This window comes from Mchenga conophoros, linkage group LG18 (genome assembly GCF_057382185.1).
Source record: "Mchenga conophoros isolate Kocher_MC1m ecotype Shallow Benthic linkage group LG18, M_conophoros_male_GT1.1, whole genome shotgun sequence".
Taxonomy (NCBI): domain Eukaryota; kingdom Metazoa; phylum Chordata; class Actinopteri; order Cichliformes; family Cichlidae; genus Mchenga; species Mchenga conophoros.
The window spans coordinates 16,534,349-16,562,268 of NC_140543.1; the positions used below are offsets into that span (position 1 = coordinate 16,534,349).

Below are 27,920 nucleotides of genomic sequence, written 5' to 3' on the forward strand. Positions count from 1 at the left end.
AATGCCTATTTTCACAGCAGCCCCATAGTCACAGTGACAAAGCATTTTCATACCTCAAAATGATGCAGTTAATTCCCCGTTTAGAGGAAAAATGAATACAAATAATATAATAGTGTATCAGTTAACAGAGTTGAAAGACTCTGACTTCAAGACCAGAAATGACATATTTGGAATAGCTTAACAAGGCATCAATTAAAGCACAAAACAGGTTAAACAACATTTTGGTGGCTACTACAAAGTATATATATAATATCAAAGTAGCACAAATAACAAAATTTAAATCATTGAAAAAAATGAAAAAGAGAGTTCATTTTAATTAAATTACATAAAGGCTACAGAATTACATCTCAAATTCTTTTCCAGTTTCAGTTTATTGTAATGGCTTTATAAATGTCTCCTTCGGGTTAATATTAGGCCACTAGTGCCAGTTATTTTCGAGCTCTACTCATTCTACAAAGCTAAATGTTGTGAAAAGCTTCCTCAAATGTTCCAAATGTACTGGGATGCCCATTTAATAATAAATGGGCTCAGGTGCAAACAATGTGAATGTGGCAAACATCCCTAAATGACTCTCTTAGGCAAGCTTTCTTGTCATTTCTTTAAGTAGTCTTTGGGAAAAGGTCTCCAGGCTTCTTCTTCACAACCCTTGTGAATGTTGGCTGGCTTTTGCTCCGTTTTCTTGCATTGCTTCATTAGTGTTGAGCACCGCCCTCTTGGAGAGGCCAATCCATGACTGAGAGTGTTCTTGGTCTGTTTTTGTTCCCTAACAGCAGCTTGCCCACCAAGAGAGCAGGGAACTACCAATCACCAATCACCAATCGAATTGGACACCCAGTGAAAAGTTTCATCCAGTGTGCAAAATTACCTTTGGATCATCAGCATTTCATAATGCATTTCATTTTTGTTGCATACAAAGAACTGATTTTGTCAATTAATAATTATAATGAAGACCTGTAGCTTTCACAAACCCACCCACCTCCCCCATTCGGACATTCCTCAAACACCAGTGGGCCTCTGTGGACCACTGCTTTAGGCCATCATTAGGCAACATCCTGCGTGAATATATGAACTGAGCTGCTATACAAAGCAGTTTTTGTTGAACTGTAAGAGGTAAATGTGATGTGACTTTGCAATTTGAAACAGGTAACACACAAGAACATGTTTATTTAGTTTTTTCCATTTGGAAGATTTCCAGTATTTACATCCAGTCCATGTTTTTAGTAGAGATCATTTGGCATGGATTCCCAAATGGCAGGGACGTCAAACTCATTTTACATCGTGGGCCCATACAGCCCACTTTGATGTGAAGTGGGCTGGACCAGTAAACTACATTATAGACATGTAATGTTACAGAAAAGGTTCTGGTAGATTATTGCTCAGACTTTGTTGTAATTATAAATTTATTATATAAACTTTTTATGAACTCACAAATTTTTTTATTGTACTTTGGTATGTTACGGATCACACTAGGTGGTGGGGATCTGTAAGAATAGGCAAAGCATTAAAACTTCTGTAGTTCAAAATATATGCACTCCTTGGCATTTTCTAGTATCCCACTGGATAGCTTTGTCCAGATTGGAGCCAGGCTGATTTGGGCCCCTGGACCTTATGCAGTCACCCGTGCCACGGGACCCTAACTATGTGTCACTTCACATACATTCAGATGTGGAGTCTGTTTGAGGTCACCACTCTACCACCTTTCTTACTGATGCTGTTTTTGCATAATTTTGTGCAAGACAACTAAATGAAGATAACAGCAGGATCTGTGCATGTTTACGCATGCCATTGATAGGTGTGCTCTTTTCGGTACAGGATGTAACACGATACATGGCACGCGTCAGGTAGAATATCAAGGAAATGCCTGTTTACACACTTTCCAAAGTCACAGTGACAAAGCATTTTTCCCAGCTTAAAATGATGCCAGGCATTCCCTGATAAGAAAGTGAATAGAAACAGCATATGACTGAGCAAATCACAGAAGCTTTATTTGGTAGAATTAGAAAGGGTTAGAAGATTACCTGACCTGTTAGAAACTGTGTTGTCAGTGAGAAGCTCAAAAAAAAAAAAAAAAGAAAGAAAAAAAAAAGACCCTAACAACAAAAAGCTGCAATGTTATATTGTGGTTCAAACTTGGGGAGAACTTTATGATCACTGTAGAGTCTGTCCTTTCATGCTGCTGAGTTCATTAGTTTACAGTGTTGTGAGCCTTTCCTGTTAACTGTAAGGGTTTTAGCTGCTGTAGGTGTACTACACAACCCAGAAGATGGGTGATCAATAACAATATAATGGCACAAAGACAACATTTAACAGTCAAAACACATCAAGGTACCAAAATCCATACACAAAAGAAAACTTTTTTCTTTAACACTTAAAAAAACAACAACTCTAAAATGACATCCTGTACTTGTGTACAACTTAGCTTAGAGAATAACTTCACAAGGCAACTAATTAAACACAAGGCTGCTACACAGTGTATAGCTGTTCCACGGAAGCCAGTGCTAAATTGAAGTGAAAAAATAAATAAAAGAACTTCACCATTACAATGAAACTGCATAAAAGCTACAGAATTAAAGCCTTTTTCTCCACACAGTTTCAACATAATGGCTATATAGATTTTTTTCTATAGGATAAGATAGCTCAACACCACCAGTATCAGTTATTTTATCACTATCATTATTTTTTACTTTAGAGCTCTGCTCCATCTGACAGCCAAGTGCTGTGAACGGCTTTAAATACCCAAAATGCACTGAGATGCTCATTTAGAAATATATGAGCTCAGGTGCAATCAATTTTAATCTGGCAAACATCCCAGTATTAGTACAGGAAATGAACAGGGATGGTTAGCTGATACGAGACAAAAAATAAATATGTAGCATTTGGTGGTTAATTTTTAATCCAGGCCCAACTTAGTAACACACATGTTCAGCAAAGTTTATACATTTTCATTTTGTTATTTTGTAGATATTTCACTCACAGCAAGAGCAGATGAACTTTCAGTAATGCCCCCAAACTATCAGGGATAATAACACCAAGAAAAATCTGATGGGATCAATACAACTCCTACTATGCACAGTGTCATCAAATAGTTTCAGCTATTTACAGAAGACATGTGCATAAAAAAAGTCAGGACATCTGTGAAACAAATCTTGTGCACACCTTAATATGAGGCAATACTAAGGGACATAAAATATGAGTCCAAGAGGCCATGTTCACTTGGGTTGGGTTGCTTTCTGTCCTTGTTCAATAGGCTTTGCAATGTAATCTCTGTACATGGAGAACAGGACACCTGAAAACAACAACAAAACATAAGAAGCATGTAAAATGACTCGTGTTTATAGTATTATGATTTCAGGTTCAAACCACAAATCACAAATAAAGAACTGGTTGCAGTTTGGCAGTAAGAACTGAAAGATGACCCACCAACAGTCATTGCTCCCACCACAAAGCCTTGGGCAGCTACACGCATGTGAATCAGGTGCACCGACATTTTTGTATCTCCACGACTTTTCATTTTCATCAACCTGTAGCCAACAATAGCAACAAATCCAGCCATCCCTGCAAAAAGCAAAAGTCACTAAAACAAAAATAAGACAGCAACATATCCCCCAAATCCTCTGAAAACTCACTCAATAAACCCAAAAACTTAAACTTTTCTGAGCACATATTTTATTTGTCCTTGTCATAATATGTACTCACCGACTGGGACAAATGGATTCTCCTTTGCCTTTCGCCAGAATTTGGACTCACTCTCCTCATAAGAAGACATCTCGCCTGAAACAAGAACGAGGTCGACTGAGTTCAAACGTTTGTTGGCCGTGTAGCAGTACAGCATGCAAGCTAATTCAGTGCTGATAGAAACCAATAAAACGCATAGAGAAACATGTCAGGAAGTATCAGGCTGTGCCTCACACAAAAAAAATCTCCAAAATCAGGCTTTAAAAGTCGTTCCCACGAAAGAGGTCCGAGAGTCGCTATTAACAGGACATGAAAACTTCAGAGGTGACAGATGAAGGGCACGGACTAGACCCATCTTTCACAGACCTAACATTAAACAACTGTGCCTGATATGACGCGACACTTTTAAGTAGTATTATATTTAAATATTAGATATTTTGAAAGGGAAGAATTTTTATTCAGCTGCGAGGCCTTTCCGTGTGGTGCGGGAGAAAAATGTGGAAAAGCAACAACTCTAGAGTTAAGATGAGCTACACTTTAAAAAGCACGTAAAGACACTTCCACCGAACTGAAGAGGGCTCCCTCTTACCTGCTTTAAGGTGTCGTTAGCTGGAAGCACCAGTGAAAGAATTATCCGCGGAGATCTACGTCTCCTCCGAGCAGCAGCCTGTAGTTATGGAGGAAGTAATAAGCCGGCATCTACGTGATACATTCTGCGTGCTACATAACAGTTCCCTCGTACGCATGCCTGACGTCAGCAACCGCTGTGCTGTGTTCACGTTCCAAGAGAATGTAGTAAATACAGGCAACATCTTCGAAAGCCTTGGACCTACAAGCTCAAGAAGGCGGAGAAAGTGGATGAGGTCCTGTTAGCATTTTCACAACATGTGGAACACGACCCAGTGTGACCTAGAGTAATGTGTGTCTACAAAGGATATGCTGGAGCACTCTCTGTATGTGTTAATGTGCTCTGGTTTTGTTTCAGTTTACTATACTGTCATTGCTGTTGGTCAGGGATCAGAATCAGAAAGACTATTTATCCCCAAGGGGCAATTAAGACACAATAGAGCAGCATGACGTTGAAGATAAGGACAGGTTATAAACAGGCAATAGTAGTGAGATAATAAATACACAGAATATACAGTATATATACAGTTTTAAAATGACACAGATTTAAAATTAAAGCGACTGAGAGCTGAATAAATAACTGTAAGTGAGTAAAGTGTTGGCAGTATAAAAAGAGTGTAGAGTAGTTTATGTTTATGGGTGTGGAAAATGGTCTTATTGGCTGGAGTTAAAAAGCAGGGTGGCTTTGTGGACAAAGGTTGCTCTCCTCCTCTCCTGCAGGAAATGCAGCGGAGGCGTCGCCCAGAGGGGAGCCATTGAAATGCGGGGTGAAGAATGTGAGAGGGGTCATTGATGATTTAGGCTGCCTGTCTAAGGGCCTGTTGGCTGAAAACCTGTACCAGAGTTCTGACAGGCAGGCCAATGATTTTAGAGCACACTGATGCAGTGTGCTGCAGTCTGTTCTTCTTCTGAAGGCTGAGGGAGTGGATCCACCAGGTGATGGAAAAGGTCATAATGCTTTCCAGGAAGGCATAGTAAAAAGTCATCATGATGGGTGTGCTGACTCCAAAGGAGTTGAGTTTCCCAAGGAGGTATAGCCATTGGTGGCACCTTCTGAAAATCTCTTCTATGTTGGCAGAGAATATCAGGAGGTTGTCAAAGATGGTTCCCAGGTATTTGTACTCCTCAACTACCTCCACTGGCTTCCCATGGATGGTGGTGGGGACTGAAGCAGCCAGCTCCCTCTGCCTATAGGACTGGAGAAGGTCACCACCATCTCTTTGGTTTTGCTCACATTCAGTTCAAGTTTGGAGCTGTCACACAACTACAAACTCCTGAAGAATGGGCCCATGGTGTTGTGAGGGGCCTGACAGCAGTGACAGGAGAACCTTGTCATCAGCATATTTCACCAGGTGAAAGTTGGGCTGTGTGGATCTGCAGTCATTGGTGTAGAGGATGAAGAGCAGGGGGGAGAGCACACAGCCCTGGGGGGAGCCAGTGGAGGTGGAACGGAGACCGGAAAGAGAGTTGTTGACCCGAACTTTCTGAGTCCTGTTGGTCAAAAAGTCCAATATCCACAGGATTAGCTGATCATCCAGGTGAAATCAGGAGGAAAGTTTAGTGGCCAGGATATGAGGCTGCAGAGTGTTGAACACTGATGAGAAATCAGCAAACAGAAGTCTGGCGGACGAGTCAGGGAGCTCCTCTGTGTTTGAGGGATGTCAAACTCATTTTACATGGTGTGGGACATAAGTGGGCCAGACCCTTTAATCCTGGAGATATTTTATTATATGGCAAAAGAAGTGTTAAAGAATTTCAAGAACCTTTTCGAACAATCGCATACACTTGCACACCTTCGTACATCAAGTTTCTTTTTGGACAATGCTAAGTACACTGAAATACAGGATAAGTATGTTACAGTTTAAACTGAAATGATAAGTCATTCGATACTGGAAGAACATGTAAGCGCCACACAGAAGTGAACCTGCTGTGAACCACCATGCCACCCTTTATCACTATTTAATAATAATTAAATATTTTGATGTTGTTGTTGTTTTTTTGTTGGGGGGGGGGGGGGATGTTAGTAATGTAAAAGATCGAAAATCTTGATGAGATTACAAAGAAAATGCTTAAATGAATTCTGAATAAGAGGCTCCATGACTGTATAAAGACAAGGACAACTGGTGCACTCTGGTGGCTTGGCTAACAGAACGGCAAGAACTAAAAGTTTAAAAAGAGAGAGAGAGAGAGAGAGAGAGAGAGAGAGAGATGTATAAACATTACATAGAGTAGTAAATTCAATCCGGTTGTTCAGTCTGACGTCACTAGCCGTGTCTGGACCTAAACTCCGCTGCAGGTCCATACATCAAACGATCACTATGGCATTACTGAGAGTTGAAAAACTGTCTAAAGTCTTTCATCTTTAATAAAATGATCAGCATTCTGCTCTACCAGGTGTAACAATTGAGTTTAACATCCAGGCATCCATGAAAACGGAATTTATGACATTTAACGGAGTTAGAAGTTAGCAGATAGTTAGCTCGCTAGCTTCTATCTAAATACAATATAGCATGTCCTGACTGCGGGGTTTTGGAAACAAATGAAAACGTACAGCTCTGCTATCACTTCCAACATAAATGAAGACAGAAAACTAAACAGCAGTGACGTTTGTAGGGTTACTGAAGTTTGGCTAGCTGGTATATAATGATGTGCTACGTGACCGCTAGCGACACAGCTATGTTAGCATAATATAAACAAGCAAACTTTTTTTCCACTCGATAAAAGTTAACGTGAGTGTTCTCGGTGGTCAGGAACAAATGTAATCGCATGGCAGGATGCTGTAAAAGGACCAAACTTCAGCCAGGAGAACAACTGAGATAGTTAGTCATTCATATATGCTGCATGGGCTGGGCTGTATCGTAAGGTTTTAAAAACTGAGCTTAAATAAATGATTAGTGGTAATAAAAGCCGAGGGAGGTCAACAGTGATCACTGACTGTTTTGGGAGCTTTTTGAGATTAAATAGAAGAAAATACATAACATTAAACATGTTAACAACACAAAAGTCATATTAAACGCAGACTACTTTAGGCCCGGAAGTAGGATTCGTCACGTCATCACTTAACAATCGGATAGCCAATGATAGACATCATGATGACCCCTCCCACTCGATTTGTTCTCCTGGTCATGTGAGGAGGTGGGGCTACAAAAGAGCCACGCCTGACACTAATTCACTGAATTGCTGTAAGGAAACGTTTTGTTTCCGAGGTGTCCTAAATGCAACGTGAGATCGGTAAAACGCCTTTGAATAAAAAGTAAAAATGGGGACACATGATGCAAAATAGCTCTCTGCCTGTTGTTTTCTAATGTGTGTTATTGGGTTGCAGTTTTAACGAAGCGAGAGAGCTGTATGGTGTGAACTAATCTCTATTTAACCGGTCGCGGAAGTAGGTGTAAGGGAATCCTTTTGCTTCTCGTGTTAATCTCGGGGATGACGTAACTGTGGCCTCAAGTCACGTGCAACGCCTGCAACGTGCTGCATATGCTGTTCCATGATGCTGCTGGAACAAAAAAAAAAAAGGAAAGAAAAAGAACTCTGTGAATCGAACCTCTCCATCTAATAACAATACACTGAGAACGAGAACTGTGGAGGCTTCACTGTGCCAGAATAAATCACAGTATTTGATTAGAAAATTACTTATTATGATGAATTTAATATCATCAACTCAATTTATATACTATGATTGGTTTGTTGTTGTATCAAAAAATAGTTGCCTATATTCCTGATGTAAAAGATTTCACTGCACTTTACTTTTTGTAAATTACACCCCAAACAAGCCCGTTATCTGAAGCAGAGGAATAAATTGTTTGTTTCTTAACAATAGTAGTTGGCCGTGCCTCTCCAAAAGCTTCTGCGCTGTGTTCAGCTTTCTTGAGAATGAACATCAAAAGAATCTTTCAAGTCCTAATGAGCCTGTGGTATTTCCTTCATGCAATTATGGTCCAGTTACCACCAATTATATGCCAGAACAGAGTGTACACAGGAGATTAAAGTAGAGATACAAAAGTGGGAGAGCAGCAATCGGCCTTCCAGACAACCTTATGACAGCACAATTAAATAAACATGGTTCATATTCATTCCCATTTCCTTTTAGAGCTTTAGTCTAATACCCTCTGAAGTCCTTTGTGCTATACAACCCATAAGATTCTCATGATTTCAAAAAAGATTTATTTTAAGAACTAATGACTAATATACTATTATACTATAACTCTTATCAGTGACCAGGACAAGTCACTGATGCTGTTTAGCACAGACCTGAACCCCGTGATCCAGCTCATTGCAAAGACTCGATACAGATACAGATTTAGAAGCAGACACCAAGCTTTACACAAAGAGGAAACAAGACATCAAATCACAAATCGACCTCACCAGGATCTACTGCAAGGATATCAGGATGTCCTAAAGATATAGTAACTCTGGTGATTGTCAGAAAGCCTTCCTACAGTAGATGGCTACAAGTTCCTAGACCACAAGTCAGTGAAAATCACGATGGAGATACTGAGGATGTCAGCTAGATACAAACATCTCCTGAAGTGAGCTTAGTCAGCCTTACATATATGGCCTACCAGCCACAGGAGGACATAGATAAAACAGATATGAAGACATAATGCAAAGTCCAGCACCCTAAGACTATACATTGTTGCAATAAAAAAGAGATAGGGTAAGGTTTAGCAAGGGTGGGATCCACAATGGGGGATGAAATAAGGAGTTCATCAGAGGGATGACAGATGATGATGGGAAGGAATAAAAAAATATAGTGGAAAACCAAGTCTCTGGGATATATCACTGGGACGTAGTGGAAGTGGGTGACATAATTGTTTATATTAGCTCTAATAAATGAGACAAATGCCAGAACTAAATTTCTCGTGTTGCTAAGGCCGTTCTTAACCACAAGGGGACCCTGTGCAAAATTTAACTTAAGGGTTTCTTATCAGATCCTGTAACGAATGAATATCTCCACCTCTGTGAGACTCAATAGCTGAAGTGGGTGACATCAAGAAATCCTCCCAGTGGTTAGAAATGGGTAGCCTGGTGAGCAGCACGGAGGCTACATATCTGATCCATAGAGCAGACAAAACCCAAGCTTCAGGCCCTGCAAAGATGAGACAGTCCAGAACATAAGAGCAGCAGGGAAGTAGGAAACAAGCTAGGCAAAACTAAGTTTATGGCATAGTGCAGAGGAAGACCTATTTATGGATTTGAAATCCCAAAGGTACAAACCTCTAACTACTTTTAGAATTCTCTTCTTCTTCTTTTTCTTTTAGTGATCCCTTTGGGGTTGGCCACCGTGGATCATCTGCCTTGATCTTACCCTCTTCTGTCACACCAACCCTCTCCATGTCCTTTATCACTACATCCATGAATCTCTCTGTGGTCTATTTCTTTTCTTTCTGCTTGGCAGCCCCATATTTAACTTCCTGTGGCCAGTATATCAACCATTCCTCCTTTGCAACCAATATCACATGAGTGCTTTTTTACACACATATCAGAGCACCAAATATGCATTCATCAGGGTGTCTCAGCTGAAAATCGATATTTCCTAATAATGAAGTGGAAAACTGCAAGGGAAGCTCAGTATTAATTCTTTCTTTTCTTTTCTTTTTTTTTTGCAAATTTTGAGAGTTTAGCGAATTGGGAATTTCTTCTGAAAAGGGCTTTATCAATGGCCATCCCCAGGATTAATGAATGAATTTAAAATTTCCATCCAAAATTCACCATATGTAAGAATTGGAATTTACATACATTCAACCGATTTTCATCTGGTATTGAGAAACTGCCCTGCTGAGCTATCAGGATTCTATATTGACCTTAAAAAACAGATGGTTGCCAGACTTAAAGGTTTTGTGTTGTTAAGGCTATCCTCAGCCATTTGGGGACGGTGGCTGAGATTTAATCTGTAACTATCTGCACCTCTGGGAAACTGATATCATTCACTTATATCACTTTTATATCTTTGTGATATGCAAACTATCAAAGTACACATAAATTTGCACATATTAGGCTAAGCATCCCTATAATATTCTATTCTTTTGATTATTTTAATAAAATTTATTTCGGTTAAACAGTGTAACACAGAAATGTGCACAGTTGTGTTTAATGGCAGACAATTAATGTAGTTCACATACAGTTCATATATGCTACATTATACAGTTGATATAGCAGCATACCCTGCTTCTAAGCCACATTGTCACTTGTGTTGATGTTTAGATTAACACCTGTGCTGTTTTCTTTTTAAAAAAATAAATAAATAAAATAAAATAAAAGCTGAAAAACAGTTAAGCATTCAATTATGCTGATTCTTTTTGTTGTTCGCCATTAAAACAAAAGTCCACTAGATGGCGCAACATTCCCACTGAATTCAGTAGATCAGCGTGCAATTAAATTAATAGAGTTTAACGTTCAAAGACAAATCTCTAATCATTTATGATCGGTAATGGGTTTCAGGGTCAGTCCTACAATGCATGCGAGCTTTCAAATGCAGGCCGAAGTGATCTTTTTTTTTTCTTTTTTCTTTCTAGTTATCGCAACCATGAAACTAGAACATGTATAATCTCCAGGAAAATCTGTAAAACGCGTTGTTGAAATCTCCCAATTCTTTTAATCTTTGGGCTTAAGGAAGGACAATACTCGGTGTATAAATGCTCAATCAACAATTCTTTTATTTCCATACAATTCAACACTTATGAGCATAAGCCATCATGATGGGGAGACATGCATGAAGAGGGTCACAGCAAATCTCAAAATGGTGACGGGTTACTCAGCTTCTTATAGCCTCTAGTGGCCCCCACCTAGTCGTAAAAGCCTAAACATTCACATTCTTTCTCTGTTATGGCGCCTAAGTTATGACCTCGGCTCCCTGTCTTTCTGCTCTCTGTAAAGGTGGGGGTATGGGATGTGGTCTGTCTCTTCTATTATCGGCACAAGGTCCTCTGCACACAACATTCTCTTCATGATTCAGCAGTATGAAATGTCAAGAAACAGTGTAACACATTCACAGCAGATCAAGGGTACAGGGTAATGCACACCTGTCTAACAAATCCAAAAATGGTCACATTCTTTTAACCCAAAAATATAATGGAAAATAAGCTACATACACAGCACACAATCTAGACTAAAGGATATTATATGACCTACAGCAGTTAACATAATTCAACTACTTTAACTACAGATATAAGATAAAATATGATAACAGAATAATCTCACAGAGTCCTTCCTACATGTTTCAGCTCAATAGTTTCCCTTTTGGACAAAACAGTTTCTGAGTATTGGTTTGTTTTGCTTGCCTTGAGAAATCTGCAGTTTTTCTTTTCTTTCTTTGTTTGGTGCTATGAAACATTCAGTCTGTAATGAAAATCAGCTGGCCTCGATACTTCCGATCTTTCGTCGGGGAATAAACGGATGAGAATGGAATTCTGCTGCATGCCAGATGTTAACTGATTGAAGAACTCAGTTCCAGAGAAATTTGACACTGACTTCAAAGACCATTTACGGGTTGTTGATCTTGATTTTAAGGATGTTTGAATATTATCGGATTGCATAACGGTAATTATAAGCAATTAAGATGAAAATTATTCTTCCGCGAAAGTATATTGTTGATTGAACACAATGTGAATTGTTGCTTGTATTCAGGAGACCTTTGCTTTTTTTCCCCAGGACTATTTAGTTATCAGTTCCAGGAAAGCTGAAACCCGTTGGGCTTGTCAGAGGGGAGGAGCAAAGGTCTGCTCATTATAGCAGGCCTGAAACTTTCCTTCAGATGAATCTGTGCTGGTTAACTGAATCAGTCATGGAGCTGCTGCTGCCGATACTTCTTGGCTTTCTTGCTTGTCTGGTCGGAGGGCTGTACCTTCTCGGAGTGTTCAGACAGCGGCGACCAGGAGAACCCCCCCTCGATAAAGGGCTCATTCCTTGGTTGGGTCATGTCTTAGAGTTTCGCAGGAACACCTTGAAGTTCCTAGAGAGAATGAAGAAGAAGCACGGTGATATATTTACAGTACAGCTGGGAGGGTTTTATATTACATTTGTCCAGGACCCTTTTTCATTTGGGGGGTTCATTAAGGAGAGTCGGGACAAACTGGACTTTCAAAAGTTTGCAGTGCATCTGGTGCACAGAGTGTTTGGATACAAAGCTGTTGAAGGGGAGCACATTGTTCTCCACAATTCCAGCAACAAGCATCTGAAGGGGGAAGGTCTGCAAGAACTGACCCAATCTTTTATGAGTAATTTGCAGAACATGATGTTGCACAACATTGGATCAGCTGCAGAGGACAGGACCTGGAAAGAAGATGGACTGTTCAGGTACAGCTACAATGTTGTTTTCAGAGCTGGATATTTGGCCTTGTTTGGCAATGTGCCACCCAAGTCAGAACAAAGTGAGGAGAAAGCCAAAGAGAAAGACAGAGCTGAATCAGAAGCTTTGTTTCAGGAGTTTCGTAAATATGACCAGCTCTTCCCCAGACTGGCATATGGGGTCCTCCCACCGATGGAAAAGTTGGCTGCAGAGAGGTTGAAGGCATACTTCTGGGATGTTCTGTCAATACTGAAAATTAAAACAAAGGACAATATCAGTGGCTGGGTGTGGGACATACAGCAGGGTAAAGAGGAGACAGGAATGGATATGTCAATGATAAACAGATACATGTTTGTGCTTCTTTGGGCCTCTCAGGGCAACACAGGGCCTTCTTCATTCTGGCTGCTGCTCTTCCTCATGAAACACCCAGAAGCCATGAAAGCAGTGAAGGAAGAAGTGGATAAAGTTCTGAAAGAATCTGGACAGGAGGTCCGGCCTGGTGGTCCTATGGTCAACCTGACCCGTGAAATGCTGTTGAAAACACCGATCCTGGACAGTGCTGTCGAAGAGAACCTCCGACTCACTGCTGCACCCCTCCTCACCAGGGCAGTGATAAAGGACATGACCTTCAAGATGGCTGATGGGCAAGAATATTTACTTCACAAGGGTGACAGAATTGCAATCTTTCCCTTCAGTTCTGTCCACCATGACCCAGAGATCCATCCTGAGCCGCATTCATTCAAATATGACCGGTTCCTGAATCCAGACGGGACCAAGAAAACTGATTTTTACAAAGCAGGAAAGAAGGTAAAATATTACACCATGCCCTGGGGATCTGGGGTCTCCATGTGCCCTGGCCGTTTCTTTGCCACCAATGAGCTGAAACAGTTTGTTTTCCTCATGTTGGTCTATTTTGAGTTTGAGCTGAAGAATCCGGACGCGAAGATACCTGAAATTGACCTCAGTCGATACGGATTTGGAACGATGCAACCTGTCAGAGATGTCCAGTTCAGATACAGACTCAGATATTAAGCCAATCAGATGAAAATGAAACTGTGCTTTTCTTTTTCTTTGGATCAAGATGGTTTGATGAGCACATTATAGAAACTATGGAAGCAGATTTAAATCTAAAATTTTTGACATGTTGGTCAACTGTAACAATTCCATATGCAATTGCACTGATATTCTAGACATGTATATGTATATTGAACACATTCTGATCATAACTCTTCATATGTAATTTGCAGATCAGCAATCAGATTAAACACATTAGAAATGGTATTGATGGGAATTTTTTAAGATAACAATTATGATTATTGGTTATCAATTATTATTGAAATGCCTGTTTACACACTGGTTCCAAAGTCACAGTGACAAAGCATTTTTCCAGCTTAAAATGTTGGCAGCCATTCGCTGATAAGAAAGTGAATAGAAACAGCATATGACTGAGCAAAGAAAAGAAGCTTTATTTGGTAGAATTGGAAAGGGTTAGAAGATTACCTGTTAGAATGTGTGTCATCAGTGAGAAGCTTAAAAAAAGACCCTAACAACAAAAAGCTGCAATGTTATATTGTGGTTCAAACTTGGGGAGAACTTTATGATCACTGTAGAGTCTGTCCTTTCATGCTGCTGAGTTCATTAGTTTACAGTGTTGTGAGCCTTTCCTGTTAACCGTAAGGGTTTTAGCTGCTGTAGGTGTACTACACAACCCAGAAGATGGGTGATCAATAACAATATAATGGCACAAAGACAACATTTAACAGTCAAAACACATCAAGGTACCAAAATCCATACACAAAAAAAACCTTTTTTCTTTAACACTTAAAAAAAACAACAACTCTAAAATGACATCCTGTACTTGTGTACAACTTAGCTTAGAGAATAACTTCACAAGGCAACTATTTAAACACAAGGCTGCTACACAGTGTATAGCTGTTCCACGGAAGCCAGTGCTAAATTGAAGTGAAAAAATAAATAAAAGAACTTCACCATTACAATGAAACTGCATAAAAGCTACAGAATTAAAGCCTTTTTCTCCACACAGTTTCAACATAATGGCTATATAGATTTTCTTCTCGTCAGGACATCTGTGAAACAAATCTTGTGCACACCTTAATATGAGGCAATACTAAGGGACATAAAATATGAGTCCAAGAGGCCATGTTCACTTGGGTTGGGTTGCTTTCTGTTCTTGTTCAATAGGCTTTGCAAAGTAATCTCTGTACATGGAGAACAGGACACCTGAAAACAACAACAAAACAAAAGAAGCATGTAAAATGACTCGTGTTTATAGTATTATGATTTCAGGTTCAAACCACAAATCACAAATAAAGAACTGGTTGCAGTTTGGCAGTAAGAACTGAAAGATGACCCACCAACAGTCATTGCTCCCACCACAAAGCCTTGGGCAGCTACACGCATGTGAATCAGGTGCACCGACATTTTTGTATCTCCACGACTTTTCATTTTCATCAGCCTGTAGCCAACAATAGCAACAAATCCAGCCATCCCTGCAAAAAGCAAAAGTCACTAAAACAAAAATAAGACAGCAACATATCCCCCAAATCCTCTGAAAACTCACTCAATAAACCCCAAAACTTAAACTTTTCTGAGCACATATTTTATTTGTCCTTGTCATAATATGTACTCACCGACTGGGACAAATGGATTCTCCTTTGCCTTTCGCCAGAATTTGGACTCACTCTCCTCATAAGAAGACATCTCGCCTGAAACAAGAACGAGGTCGATTGAGTTCAAACGTTTGTTGGCCGTGTAGCAGTACAGCATGCAAGCTAATTCAGTGCTGATAGAAACCAATAAAACGCATAGAGAAACATGTCAGGAAGTATCAGGCTGTGCCTCACACAAAAAAAAAATCTCCAAAATCAGGCTTTAAAAGTCGTTCCCACGAAAGAGGCCCGAGAGTCGCTATTAACAGGACATGAAAACTTCAGAGGTGACAGATGAAGGGCACGGACTAGACCCATCTTTCACAGACCTAACATTAAACAACTGTGCCTGATATGACGCGACACTTTTAAGTAGTATTATATTTAAATATTAGATATTTTGAAAGGGAAGAATTTTTATTCAGCTGCGAGGCCTTTCCGTGTGGTGCGGGAGAAAAATGTGGAAAAGCAACAACTCTAGAGTTAAGATGAGCTACACTTTAAAAAGCACGTAAAGACACTTCCACCGAACTGAAGAGGGCTCCCTCTTACCTGCTTTAAGGTGTCGTTAGCTGGAAGCACCAGTGAAAGAATTATCCGCGGAGATCTACGTCTCCTCCGAGCAGCAGCCTGTAGTTATGGAGGAAGTAATAAGCCGGCATCTACGTGATACATTCTGCGTGCTACTTGACAGTTCCCTCATACGCATGCCTAACGTCAGCAACCGCTGTACTGTGTTTACGTTCAAACAGAATGTAGTAAATACAGGCAACATCTTCGAAAGCCTTGGACCTACAAGCTCAAGAAGGCGGAGAAAGTGGATGAGGTCCTGTTAGTATTTTCACAACATGTGGAACACGACCCAGTGTGACCTAGAGTAATGTGTGTCTACAAAGGATATGCTGGAGCACTCTCTGTATGTGTTAATGTGCTCTGGTTTTGTTTCAGTTTACTATACTGTCATTGCTGTAGGTCAGGGATGTCTAACTCATTTTACATGGTGTGGGACATAAGTGGGCCAGACAATTTAATCCTGGAGATATTTTATTATAAGCCAAAAGAAGTGTTAAAGAATTTCAAGAACTTATTTGAACAATCTCATACACTTGCACACCTTCGTACATAAAGTTTCTTTTTGCACAATGCTAAGTACATTGAAATACAGGGTAAGTATGTTACAGTTTAAACCAAAACAATAAGTCAATAGGAAAAAAAAATAGGGTAAGGAAGGAAGTGGTTGGCTGCAAAACAATAACAACTATATCAGTTTAAAGAAACTACAGAGTACACTCAGACTGGAAAGCTGTTCTAACAGTTATTTGGCAATAACAGGAAAAAGAAGCTTTTTCATACCCAGTCGTAGGGTGTAATATGTAGCTATAAAAAGTTACAGCACATGACAGTACTGAAGAGCATGAGCAAACTCAGACAGTGGAAAGATCACCAGATTACCCAGAGGTGAGTTTAGCCAGAATACTCAGAGAGCAACTCACACTGATCCATAGAGCAGACAAAACCCAAGCTTCAGGCCCTGCAACGATGAGACAGTCCAGAACATAAGACCAGCGGGGAAGTAGGAAGGAAGCAAATAATCAATATTCTTTTGATTATTTTAATAAAATTTATTTCGGTTAAACAGTGTAACACAGAAATGTGCACAGTTGTGTTTAATGGCAGACAATTAATGTAGTTCACATACAGTTCATATATGCTACATTATACAGTTGATATAGCAGCATACCCTGCTTCTAAGCCACATTGTCACTTGTGTTGATGTTTAGATTAACACCTGTGCTGTTTTCTTTTAAAAAATAAAATAAAATAAAAGCTGAAAAACAGTTAAGCATTCAATTATGCTGATTCTTTTTGTTGTTCGCCATTAAAACAAAAGTCCACTAGATGGCGCAACATTCCCACTGAATTCAGTAGATCAGCGTGCAATTAAATTAATAGAGTTTAACGTTCAAAGACAAATCCCTAATCATTTATGATCGGTAATGGGTTTCAGGGTCAGTCACACAATGCATGCGAGCTTTCAAATGCAGGCCGAAGTGATCTTTTTTTTTTCTTTTTTCTTTCTAGTTATCGCAACATTAAAACTAGAACATGTATAATCCCAGGAAAATCTGTAAAACGCGTCCTTCCTACATGTTTCAGCTCAATAGTTTCCCTTTTGGACAAAACAGTTTCTGAGTATTGGTTTGTTTTGCTTGCCTTGAGAAATCTGCAGTTTTTCTTTTCTTTCTTTGTTTGGTGCTATGAAACATTCAGTCTGTAATGAAAATCAGCTGGCCTCGATACCTCCGATCTTTCGTCGGGGAATAAACGGATGAGAATGGAATTCTGCTGCATGCCAGATGTTAACTGATTGAAGAACTCAGTTCCAGAGAAATTTGACACTGACTTCAAAGACCATTTACGGGTTGTTGATCTTGAGTTTAAGGATGTTTGAATATTATCGGATTGCATAACGGTAATTATAAGCAATTAAGATGAAAATTATTCTTCCGCGAAAGTACATTGTTGATTGAACACAATGTGAATTCTTGCTTGTATTCAGGAGACCTTTGCTTTTTTTCCCCAGGACTATTTAGTTATCAGTTCCAGGAAAGCTGAAACCCGTTGGGCTTGTCAGAGGGGAGGAGCAAAGGTCTGCTCATTATAGCAGACCTGAAACTTTCCTTCAGATGAATCTGTGCTGGTTAACTGAATCAGTCATGGAGCTGCTGCTGCCGATACTTCTTGGCTTTCTTGCTTGTCTGGTCGGAGGGCTGTACCTTCTCGGAGTGTTCAGACAGCGGCGACCAGGAGAACCCCCCCTCGATAAAGGGCTCATTCCTTGGTTGGGTCATGTCTTAGAGTTTCGCAGGAACACCTTGAAGTTCCTAGAGAGAATGAAGAAGAAGCACGGTGATATATTTACAGTACAGCTGGGAGGGTTTTATATTACATTTGTCCAGGACCCTTTTTCATTTGGGGGGTTCGTTAAGGAGAGTCGGGACAAACTGGACTTTCGAAAGTTTTCAGTGCACCTGGTGCACAGAGTGTTTGGATACAAAGCTGTTGAAGGGGAGCACATTGTTCTCCACAATTCCAGCAACAAGCATCTGAAGGGGGAAGGTCTGCAAGAATTGACCCAATCTTTTATGAGTAATTTGCAGAACATGATGTTGCACAACATTGGATCAGCTGCAGAGGACAGGACCTGGAAAGAAGATGGACTGTTCAGGTACAGCTACAATGTTGTTTTCAGAGCTGGATATTTGGCCTTGTTTGGCAATGTGCCACCCAAGTCAGAACAAAGTGAGGAGAAAGCCAAAGAGAAAGACAGAGCTGAATCAGAAGCTTTGTTTCAGGAGTTTCGTAAATATGACCAGCTCTTCCCCAGACTGGCATATGGGGTCCTCCCACCGATGGAAAAGTTGGCTGCAGAGAGGTTGAAGGCATACTTCTGGGATGTTCTGTCAATACTGAAAATTAAAACAAAGGACAATATCAGTGGCTGGGTGTGGGACATACAGCAGGGTAAAGAGGAGATGGGCATCGATATGTCAATGGTAAACAGATACATGTTTGTGCTTCTTTGGGCCTCTCAGGGCAACACAGGGCCTTCTTCATTCTGGCTGCTGCTCTTCCTCATGAAACACCCAGAAGCCATGAAAGCAGTGAAGGAAGAAGTGGATAAAGTTCTGAAAGAATCTGGACAGGAGGTCCGGCCTGGTGGTCCTATGGTCAACCTGACCCGTGAAATGCTGTTGAAAACACCGATCCTGGACAGTGCTGTTGAAGAGACCCTCCGACTCACTGCTGCACCCCTCCTCACCAGGGCAGTGATAAAGGACATGACCTTCAAGATGGCTGATGGGCGAGAATATTTACTTCGCAAGGGTGACAGAATTGCAATCTTTCCTTTCAGTTCTGTCCACCATGATCCAGAGATCCATCCTGAGCCGCACTCATTCAAATATGACCGCTTCCTGAATCCAGACGGGACCAGGAAAACTGATTTTTACAAAGCAGGAAAGAAGGTAAAATATTACACCATGCCCTGGGGATCTGGGGTCTCCATGTGCCCTGGCCGTTTCTTTGCCACCAATGAGCTGAAACAGTTTGTTTTCCTCATGTTGGTCTATTTTGAACTTGAGCTGATGAATCCGGATGTGAAGATACCTGAAATTGACCTCAGTCGATACGGATTTGGAACGATGCAACCTGTCAGAGATGTCCAGTTCAGATTCAGACTCAGATATTAAGACAGTCAGATGAAAATAAAACTGTGATTTTCTTTTTCTTTGGATCAAGATGGTTTGATGAGCACTTCCAAACTATGGAAGCAGATTTAAATCTAAAGTTTTTGACGTGTTGGTCAACTGTAACAATTCAATATGCAAATGCACTGATATTCTAGACATGTATATGTATATTGAACACATTCTGATCATAACTCTTCTTCTTTAAGTAATTTGCAGATCAGCAATCAGATTAAATCCAGTTAGAAATGATATTGATGGGCATTGTTTAAGATAACAACAATTATGATTATTGGTTATTAATTATTATTGTGAATGTTCCCTTTTTTTCTGTAATTGATGTGACATGTGCACTTAGAAATTGAGACGATTCATGTATATCGTAGTCAGTTTCAATTTTTAGTTCAATTTTCTATGTACATTACAAGTTTTTGCTTTTTGTTTTTTCCAAAATAAATTTTTTTTGTAAATGTCAGATTTTGGAGTTTTATGTGAGCCTCTTTTAAAACTCAAAAAACCAAAACAAACAAAAACAAAGTTATAGGCTGACTTTAGTCAACTCAGTGACATAGATTCTTTTACTTGTTCCCTACAACAAAATCCAATAGATGGCAGCAGATTCCCACATTCCCAATGTTTTTAAAATAAACAATAAATTGTACAAAAACACAGAATCTTAGAAGAATGATACAAATGAAAACTAATATACGTGATTTTATATTTAATTTATTTTAAAATGAATGTCAGGAGTTTAAATACATACTCCAGTTTAAAAATAAAATTAGAAACTTTTGGCAGTTATTTTATTGTTCATGCTTTACAGGTTAAAAAATTCCATTCACAGAATGGCTGGCTCACCACTTTAGTGATGAAACCTCAGTTACAAAAATGCTTTTGTGAATTTTGCTGAAGTTGCAGATAAATAGTAAGAATAAATGCATTTGCCTGATTAATAACTTAGAAGGTTATAATAAGAAGGATTTTGACATTCAAACACAAATTAATCATGAACAGAAATTATTTCAAGGTCATTCACACAAGGCAAGTCTGATTTCAAATGCAAATCAGGGTCAGATTTTTTTTACAACCATAAAACACGCACACATAGATAATCTCTAGGACAGCGTGGGGAGAAAAAAAACAAGGAGTTTGTCTTCTGTGGTTCAGCTCAGTGCTGCTCTTTTAGGCCAAAACATGACAGTTTCTGTGTCTAATGGGAGTAAGCCAGACATGTTTTTGTTTGCCTTTGCCTTTAGTGTTCTTTGGTCTATGACTGATGCTGTGAACCATCTTTTGTAAAGTTCATTTAGCAAAACCAACAAAAACACTCCGACAGTGCAATTCCCCCTGAACTCCGTGACCTTGACCCGATGTTGCACCATATCGATTTTTCGCTTTCACGTGTTTTCTTGATCCCTTTGGTGCTCTCATCAGGAAAGTTCAATCTCACCACTAATGAAAACAGTTAAGACATTTTTAACAGAGGTGGGACCAAGTCATTGTTTTGCAAGTCTCAAGTAAGTCTCAAGTCTTTATCCTCAAGTCTCAAGTCAAGTCTCAAGTAATGTCAGGCAAGTCAGAGTCGAGTCTCAAGTCACTGGTGTAAAAGTCCGAGTCAAGTCACAAGTCTGAAACATTGAATTTCAAGTCCTTTCGAGTCTTTAAAAAAAAAAAACGAAAAAATAATGTTGCAGTTATGCTAAATGTAAATATTAGACCATGTAATTTTAAAATCTGTGTTTTTCTCAACACATGACAAAATAGTGAACTTAGAAAATATACACAAATTGTGAAATTGCACCTCTTTAAAATGCAGCTCAATTAAACCTAGCTCCAAGAATAATTTTCACCGACAGTTCTGAGATAAGCTGCATGTTATTCTTGGATGCGGTTGTAGGACCAGCTTTAAAATCGCATGACAAAAATATCATACACATTAAAAAAAACTGTATCACCAATGTAGCCTGGACAACATTTGCTAGTTAGATGAAGTCAGCTATCTCATCTTAGCATATTTATATGCATATTTATAATTATACGGTTCTTGGAGTGAGTGCACACACTCATGAAGTTTAGTAACTTCAGGTCACTGCAACAAGCCCAGGTACAGTTTACCGACGGATGGGTGCAGGACCTTGAAATGCACCGTGTAGAACGAAAGACCATCGTACGTTTAACTGCCATAAATGTAAATTATGTCAGTTTGTTTAATTTATTGTGTTCATTTATGTTATTTATTTTCTTTATTTATTGTTCCTTTTGGGGTAGGAACTAAGGTTCATTCTGTGTTGCACACAGGCCTTTTTAAGTGACGTAAAGGGAAGTAAAAAGCATGTGCAAGAAGCTAAGTTAATAAGTTAACTAAGGCAGAAGAAGGAATAAATAAGCAGTTTAAAGTAAAAGAAAGCTGCAAAGAAGAAGAAATTGGGAATTATTTTTGTTAAGTTTTGTTCCTGAAGCGGACTCATTCCCTCACGGTTACGTGCAGCCAGCGAGGTACGTTAACTGTGTTTGTTTATCGCGTATTTGTTAACTTGGGTTTAAATGTTTATTTGTAATATTTATGTTGGTCATTCTGTACTTTTATGTAATAACAGTTTGACGGTGGATTTTATGGTGTTTCTGAGGAGAAGTGTGACAGAAGAATAAATCCATCTGTGAATGAAGAACCGTGGTGTCGTGTATTAACTGGAGGGAGTGATAGTCAAACTCGGACCTGCCCAGACTCGCCCTATCAGCGCAAATTCGACAGCTCATCAAGACGGGAACACAGATAAGCCACTGTTTAGGACACACAGGTTCATAAGGTTTTCATGAAGAAGTCTATAAGCCAGACTCTAAAGTTTTTGGTCTGAAAAGTAACACAAGAGTTGGAAACTAAAAGGAACTGTGTATAGCCTGGCAGCCACGCTGTTTCACGTATATGAATGTGCATTTACGTAAGAGATGTAAATTCATGTTCAGCTGAATAATTATAGTTGGCTCTGAAAGGGCAGAAGTAAACTTTGTACATTTTGACAGAAATTCAGTTTGTATTTATGGTTCAGTGTCTTTTAAGAACTCTGTTAAGTGTACTTACTCTGTAATATTCTACATGTATGGGCTAATTTGAATGAGAGTGACTTCATTTAGTTAAGCTCATTCTTTCAGTATTCACAAATGTTGTTGCAGCTTGCTCTTCTATGCTGCCTGTGTATATCTGTGTCTAAATAATCAAAATGTCACATACAAGTAAAGAAGCTCAGGGTGCAGTAGCTGCTCCGGAAGAAGAGACTGAGTTAGAACAGACAGGTGAATCAAATATCGGGCAAAATATAGCACCACCTGAAGAGCCTCGTAGAAGTGAAAGAGCCCGAACATTAACAGAAAAAGGAAAAGAGTTTCAGAAAGAGCAAATCAAAGGGCTATTGCTTCGCTTTGACAGCAAATATGAACGATGGAAAGCTCTGATTAAGGTAGCTAAAAGATCTGTATTAAAACAGGATCCTAGTGACATCCTACAAGAACACATCACCAGTATTCAAAGGGAATTATCTGAGTTGAACATTGCTTATGATGATTACAGAAGAATTGATCAACCAGCCCATGACATGCGTCGCAAGATGGATAACTGCATCTCGATCACAAAGACTGTAGTACAAAATGCTCAATCTGAAATGCAGGGAACAGCGGAGGAGTTGATTTGGCCAGATAATAGTTCTGTATTCTCATCGTCAGCCTCCAGTGTTTCACTTCCTGCCTCTAATGGTTCTAAAGCTTCTTCTATTCACTCAAACGTATCTTCACTTAGAAGACAAGAAGCTGCTGCCGAGTATGCAGCTACACAGGCTGTACTGCAGATTATGGCTGAACAAGAGGGCCACGAAGAGAAACTGCAAAACCTTGAAGCTGAAGAGAGGTTGATCATTGCAGACCAAGAAGCAGCAGCATTAGCTCGTCGTCTTGAAGGAGAAAGGGAAGAAACTGAACGTAGGCTAGTAAGAGAGAAACAAGAGGCTGCTCTCTTAAAGAAACAGCAAGAAGAGAATGCTGCAAGAAGAAGGTCTGTAGAAAACCTAAAGAGAGAACTTGAGCGTTTGGAAAATTTGAAAAGGCTGAATGCAGCCAAAGCAAGGCTTCAAGTATATGATGAGAGTGAGCTCAGTCCAGCCCAAGGGAATGCTGCACAGAGCCTGGATCTACATAAGGTTATGCAGCCACTCAATCAGGTGAAGCCTGAGGACCAGCACTCACAACCACCAAAGGATGCAGTGCTAACACATGTGCTCCACGATAGCACAGGAGAGCTCGTGAAGGTCTTAGCTGAGGCTATATCAGCAAATAGGCTACCCATTCCAGAGCCCACAGTTTTTAGTGGTGATCCACTCAAGTTTAATCATTGGAAGTCATCCTTCCAAACTCTTATTGAAAAGAAAAACATTCCAAGCTCGGAGAAAATATTCTTCCTCCAGAAATATGTTGGAGGAGCAGCTAGAGAGGCATTAGAAGGTTATTTTCTGATTGGTTCAGATACTGCATATGTTGCTGCATGGGAACTCCTCAATGAGCGATACGGCCAGCCTTTTATGATTGCCAAAGCCTGCCGAGACAAATTACATGCCTGGCCAAAGATAGCATCAAGAGAGAGCGCTGACTTAAGGAAATTTGTGGACTTTTTACGCAGTTGTGAATGTGCCATGGCTCACAATGAGAGTCTGCGTATTCTTGATGATGGCATTGAAAACCAAAAACTGACAGCCAAGTTGCCTGATTGGTTAAGCAGCAGATGGAACCGAAAAGCCACACAGTATCAGCTGGAGCATGGAAGGTTCCCAGATTTCAAGTATTTCGTAACTTTCCTGACTTTGGAGGCTAGTATTGCTTGTAACCCTGTTACATCTTACTATGCTTTGCGGCAAGGGGAGCCAGAAAGGACAAGATCTAAACCTCAGAATGTAGTGACCTCTAAGAACCAAGCAGCAAATGCAAGGATTTTTACAACTAACACCACTGAGAAGAGCATAAGCACATGTATGTTTTGTAAGAAAACAGGGCATGTCTTGCACAAGTGCCGTAGACTAACTGCAAGGCCAGTTGCTGACAGAGTGAAGTTCATACAAGGTGAGAAACTGTGCTTTGGCTGTTTGAGTCCTGGCCATCAATCGAAGCATTGCAGCAACCGGATGGTCTGCGACACCTGCTCAAAGCGCCACCCCACATGCTTACATGAGGGTCGCTCAAAGCAAAAGGAAAATGACGAGACAAGTTGCAGTAAAGAAAGAAAGCCACAATCGCCGCAAGACACCACTCACGAAACCACATCCAATAGAGTTGTGCATGATGGTAACAGTGCTCAGACTTCAGCAATAGTTCCTGTTTATGCATCAATGCCAAGTGATTCAAACAAAGAAGTCCTTGTCTATGCTCTGTTAGATTCACAAAGTGATTCTTCATTCATTCTTGAAGAAGTGGTAGATGCTCTTGATGTTAATGCAGAGCCAGTCAAGTTGAAGCTGTCTACAATGTCTTCCAAGGAGACAATTGTACCATGCAAAAGACTCAAAGGTCTACAAATAAGAGGGTTATCTTCTTCTAAGAAGATCACAGTGCCAACGGTCTACACTCGTGAATTCATACCTGCCAATCGTACACACATTCCAACACCAGAGACTGCAAAGGCATGGCCTCATTTAGAGCATCTTGCGGAACACATTGCCCCGCCGAAGAAATGTGAAATCGGTCTTCTTATCGGGTATAACTGTCCACAAGCACTAATGCCTAGAGAAGTTGTATGTGGTGAGGACAACCAGCCCTTCGCACAGAAAACTGACGTAGGCTGGAGCATAGTGAGCTATGGTGATCCAGGTGAACACTACAGTGATGCAATAGGAGTAAGTCACCGCATCATTGTAAAGCAAGTGACCCCTGAACCCAAAGTAACAAGTAAGTTGAAGAGCGAAGTTCATTATGTTTGCAAAACAAGAATTAAGGAGATGACTGCTCCAGAAGACATACTTAAGGTGCTGGAATCTGACTTCAGTGAAAGGCTTGGAGAAGAGACAAATCTCTCGCAAGAAGATCTCCGGTTTTTGACTAAAATGAAAGAAGAAATTAAGCACAAAGAAGACGGACATCTTGAAATGCCTCTGCCTTTTAAACAGAGCAGGCCAGAGCTACCAAATAACAAGCCAAGTGCTGTTCAACGCCTCATGTGCTTGGAAAAGAAGCTCAAGAGAGACCAGAAATATCGGAGAGACTACATGAACTTCATGGAAGACATTATCAGTCGTGGTGAAGCAGAAAAGGTCCCAGAAAAGGAGCTTGATAAACGATCAGCTTGGTATATTCCCCACCATGGCGTATACCACCCTCAAAAGCCAGAGAAACTGCGAGTGGTCTTTGATTGCTCGGCAAGATTTCAAGACATGTCATTGAATGACTACCTTCTTACAGGGCCAGAGCTCACAAACACCTTGGTGGGAGTTCTTTGTAGATTTCGAAAGGGCCCAGTCGCTATTATGTGTGATGTGGAACGAATGTTTCATCAATTCCATGTAAAGCCTGAAGACCAAGACTACTTGAGGTTCTTATGGTGGGAGAATGGTGATCTTGAGTCTCCGCCATCAGTTTTTCGGATGAAAGTCCATTTGTTTGGAGCAGCTTCCTCACCTGGCTGTGCCAATTTTGGACTTAAACATCTAGCCACAGAAGGTCAAGATCGATTTAACCAAAGCACTGTCAAGTTCATCCGAAGAAATTTTTATGTTGATGATGGACTGGTGAGTGTAAGGTCTGATGCTGAGGCAATCAAGCTGATCAAGGAAGCAAGAGAGCTTTGCAGCACAGGCAAGCTTAGACTACACAAGTTCATTTCCAGCAGCAAGAAGGTATTGGAGTCAATACCAAAGGAAGAGTGTGCAGACAGTGTCAAAGAACTGGACATAGATTTAGGGGAGCCACTCCTAGAAAGAGCACTGGGCGTGCAATGGTGCGTATCCTCTGATGACTTTCAGTTCAGAGTAACTGTCAAGAAACACCCAATGACGAGAAGGGGAGTGCTATCCACAGTAGCTTCCATCTACGATCCTTTGGGTTTCGTAGCACCGTTTGTTTTGCGTGGGAAGTTGATCTTGCAACAGTTGAGTCGAGAGAAAGCTAGTTGGGATGAACCACTTTCAGAGGAGTGCAGATCACAGTGGCAGTCATGGTTACAAGATCTCCATAACTTGTGTCAAGTAAAGATTAAGAGGTGCTACATACCAGCAAGCTTCATAGATGTCAAGCAGTACGAGTTACATCACTTCTCAGATGCTAGCTTCACAGGTTATGGGGAGTGCACTTATCTAAGAGCAGTGGACTCTAATGGCAGCGTACACTGCTCACTTGTCATGGGGAAAGCACGTGTTGCCCCCACTAAGGTCACAACAGTTCCAAGGCTTGAGTTGTCTGCAGCAGTGGTTGCTGCGAAGATGGGTGCCATCTTAAAACATGAGCTCGAAATAGACAACCTTAAGGAATATTATTGGACTGATTCAAAGGTTGTTCTCGGGTACATTAATAATGATGCCAGACGCTTTCATGTTTTCGTGGCAAATAGGATCCAGAGAATCAAAGCCACCACAGATGTCAACCAGTGGTATCATGTGCAGTCCGAAGACAATCCGGCGGACCATGCTTCGAGAGGGTTATCGGCAGATCGGCTCGTTGCTTCAAATTGGTTCACTGGCCCAGACTTTCTGTGGGAAAGGGAGCTACCCACAAGAGATGCTAAGGTGGGAGAGGTTAGTGATACTGATCCAGAACTTCGAAGGGCTCAGGTGCTCAACACCAGCGCAAGGATAAATAGAACATTGTTGGACCGCCTGACTAAGTTTTCTGACTGGAAAAGAGTTGTTAAGGCTATTGCTTGTCTTAAACGTCATGCTAAGCAAGTTAAGGGTCTTAGTCCCAAACTCAATGGAAGTACAAGTGTTGAGGAAAGACAACAAGCTGAACTTTTCCTAATCAGATTGGTCCAAACAGAAGTATTCAGCAGTGAAATCAAGAATTTACAGCAATCCAAGGACGTAAAATCCAAAGACAAATAATAAGCATGTGTTAAACTAAATGCTTATAACTTGAAGATGCAAATCTGTGAAGAAATCTCAAGTTGAGATTTGGTGGGAGTTTAACTGCCATAAATGTAAATTATGTCAGTTTGTTTAATTTATTGTGTTCATTTATGTTATTTATTTTCTTTATTTATTGTTCCTTTTGGGGTAGGAACTAAGGTTCATTCTGTGTTGCACACAGGCCTTTTTAAGTGACGTAAAGGGAAGTAAAAAGCATGTGCAAGAAGCTAAGTTAATAAGTTAACTAAGGCAGAAGAAGGAATAAATAAGCAGTTTAAAGTAAAAGAAAGCTGCAAAGAAGAAGAAATTGGGAATTATT

At 40.2% G+C, this 27,920-nt stretch overlaps 5 protein-coding genes across 5 annotated transcripts; 3 read left to right on the plus strand and 2 right to left on the minus strand.

The window, feature by feature from the left end:
- Positions 1-1,960: 1,960 nt before the first annotated feature.
- On the minus strand, positions 1,961-4,422 carry higd1a (HIG1 hypoxia inducible domain family, member 1A). Its single transcript, XM_085255162.1, has 4 exons — positions 4,265-4,422; positions 3,697-3,771; positions 3,421-3,555; positions 1,961-3,286 (listed from the first exon to the last, which is right to left on the minus strand). The coding sequence occupies exons 2-4, from the start codon at positions 3,764-3,766 to the stop codon at positions 3,210-3,212; spliced, it is 282 nt and encodes a 93-aa protein (XP_085111288.1). The 5' UTR covers positions 3,767-3,771; positions 4,265-4,422; the 3' UTR covers positions 1,961-3,209.
- A 7,608-nt stretch (positions 4,423-12,030) lies between these two features.
- LOC146553493 (5-beta-cholestane-3-alpha,7-alpha-diol 12-alpha-hydroxylase-like) lies at positions 12,031-13,883 on the plus strand. The gene has a single exon (XM_085253685.1). It carries the CDS (start codon positions 12,059-12,061, stop codon positions 13,622-13,624), a length of 1,566 nt encoding a protein of 521 aa, XP_085109811.1. The 5' UTR covers positions 12,031-12,058; the 3' UTR covers positions 13,625-13,883.
- A 151-nt stretch (positions 13,884-14,034) lies between these two features.
- On the minus strand, positions 14,035-15,967 carry LOC146553494 (HIG1 domain family member 1A, mitochondrial-like). Its single transcript, XM_085253686.1, has 4 exons — positions 15,814-15,967; positions 15,244-15,318; positions 14,968-15,102; positions 14,035-14,833 (listed from the first exon to the last, which is right to left on the minus strand). Exons 2-4 carry the CDS (start codon positions 15,311-15,313, stop codon positions 14,757-14,759), a joined length of 282 nt encoding a protein of 93 aa, XP_085109812.1. The 5' UTR covers positions 15,314-15,318; positions 15,814-15,967; the 3' UTR covers positions 14,035-14,756.
- Positions 15,968-17,580: 1,613 nt separating this feature from the next.
- On the plus strand, positions 17,581-19,986 carry LOC146553495 (7-alpha-hydroxycholest-4-en-3-one 12-alpha-hydroxylase-like). Its single transcript, XM_085253683.1, has 2 exons — positions 17,581-17,734; positions 17,846-19,986. The coding sequence occupies exon 2, from the start codon at positions 17,949-17,951 to the stop codon at positions 19,512-19,514; it is 1,566 nt and encodes a 521-aa protein (XP_085109809.1). The 5' UTR covers positions 17,581-17,734; positions 17,846-17,948; the 3' UTR covers positions 19,515-19,986.
- A 1,702-nt stretch (positions 19,987-21,688) lies between these two features.
- Positions 21,689-27,870, plus strand: LOC146553496 (uncharacterized). The gene is made up of 2 exons (XM_085253652.1): positions 21,689-22,007; positions 22,109-27,870. Exon 2 carries the CDS (start codon positions 22,730-22,732, stop codon positions 27,575-27,577), a length of 4,848 nt encoding a protein of 1,615 aa, XP_085109778.1. The 5' UTR covers positions 21,689-22,007; positions 22,109-22,729; the 3' UTR covers positions 27,578-27,870.
- Positions 27,871-27,920: the final 50 nt, after the last annotated feature.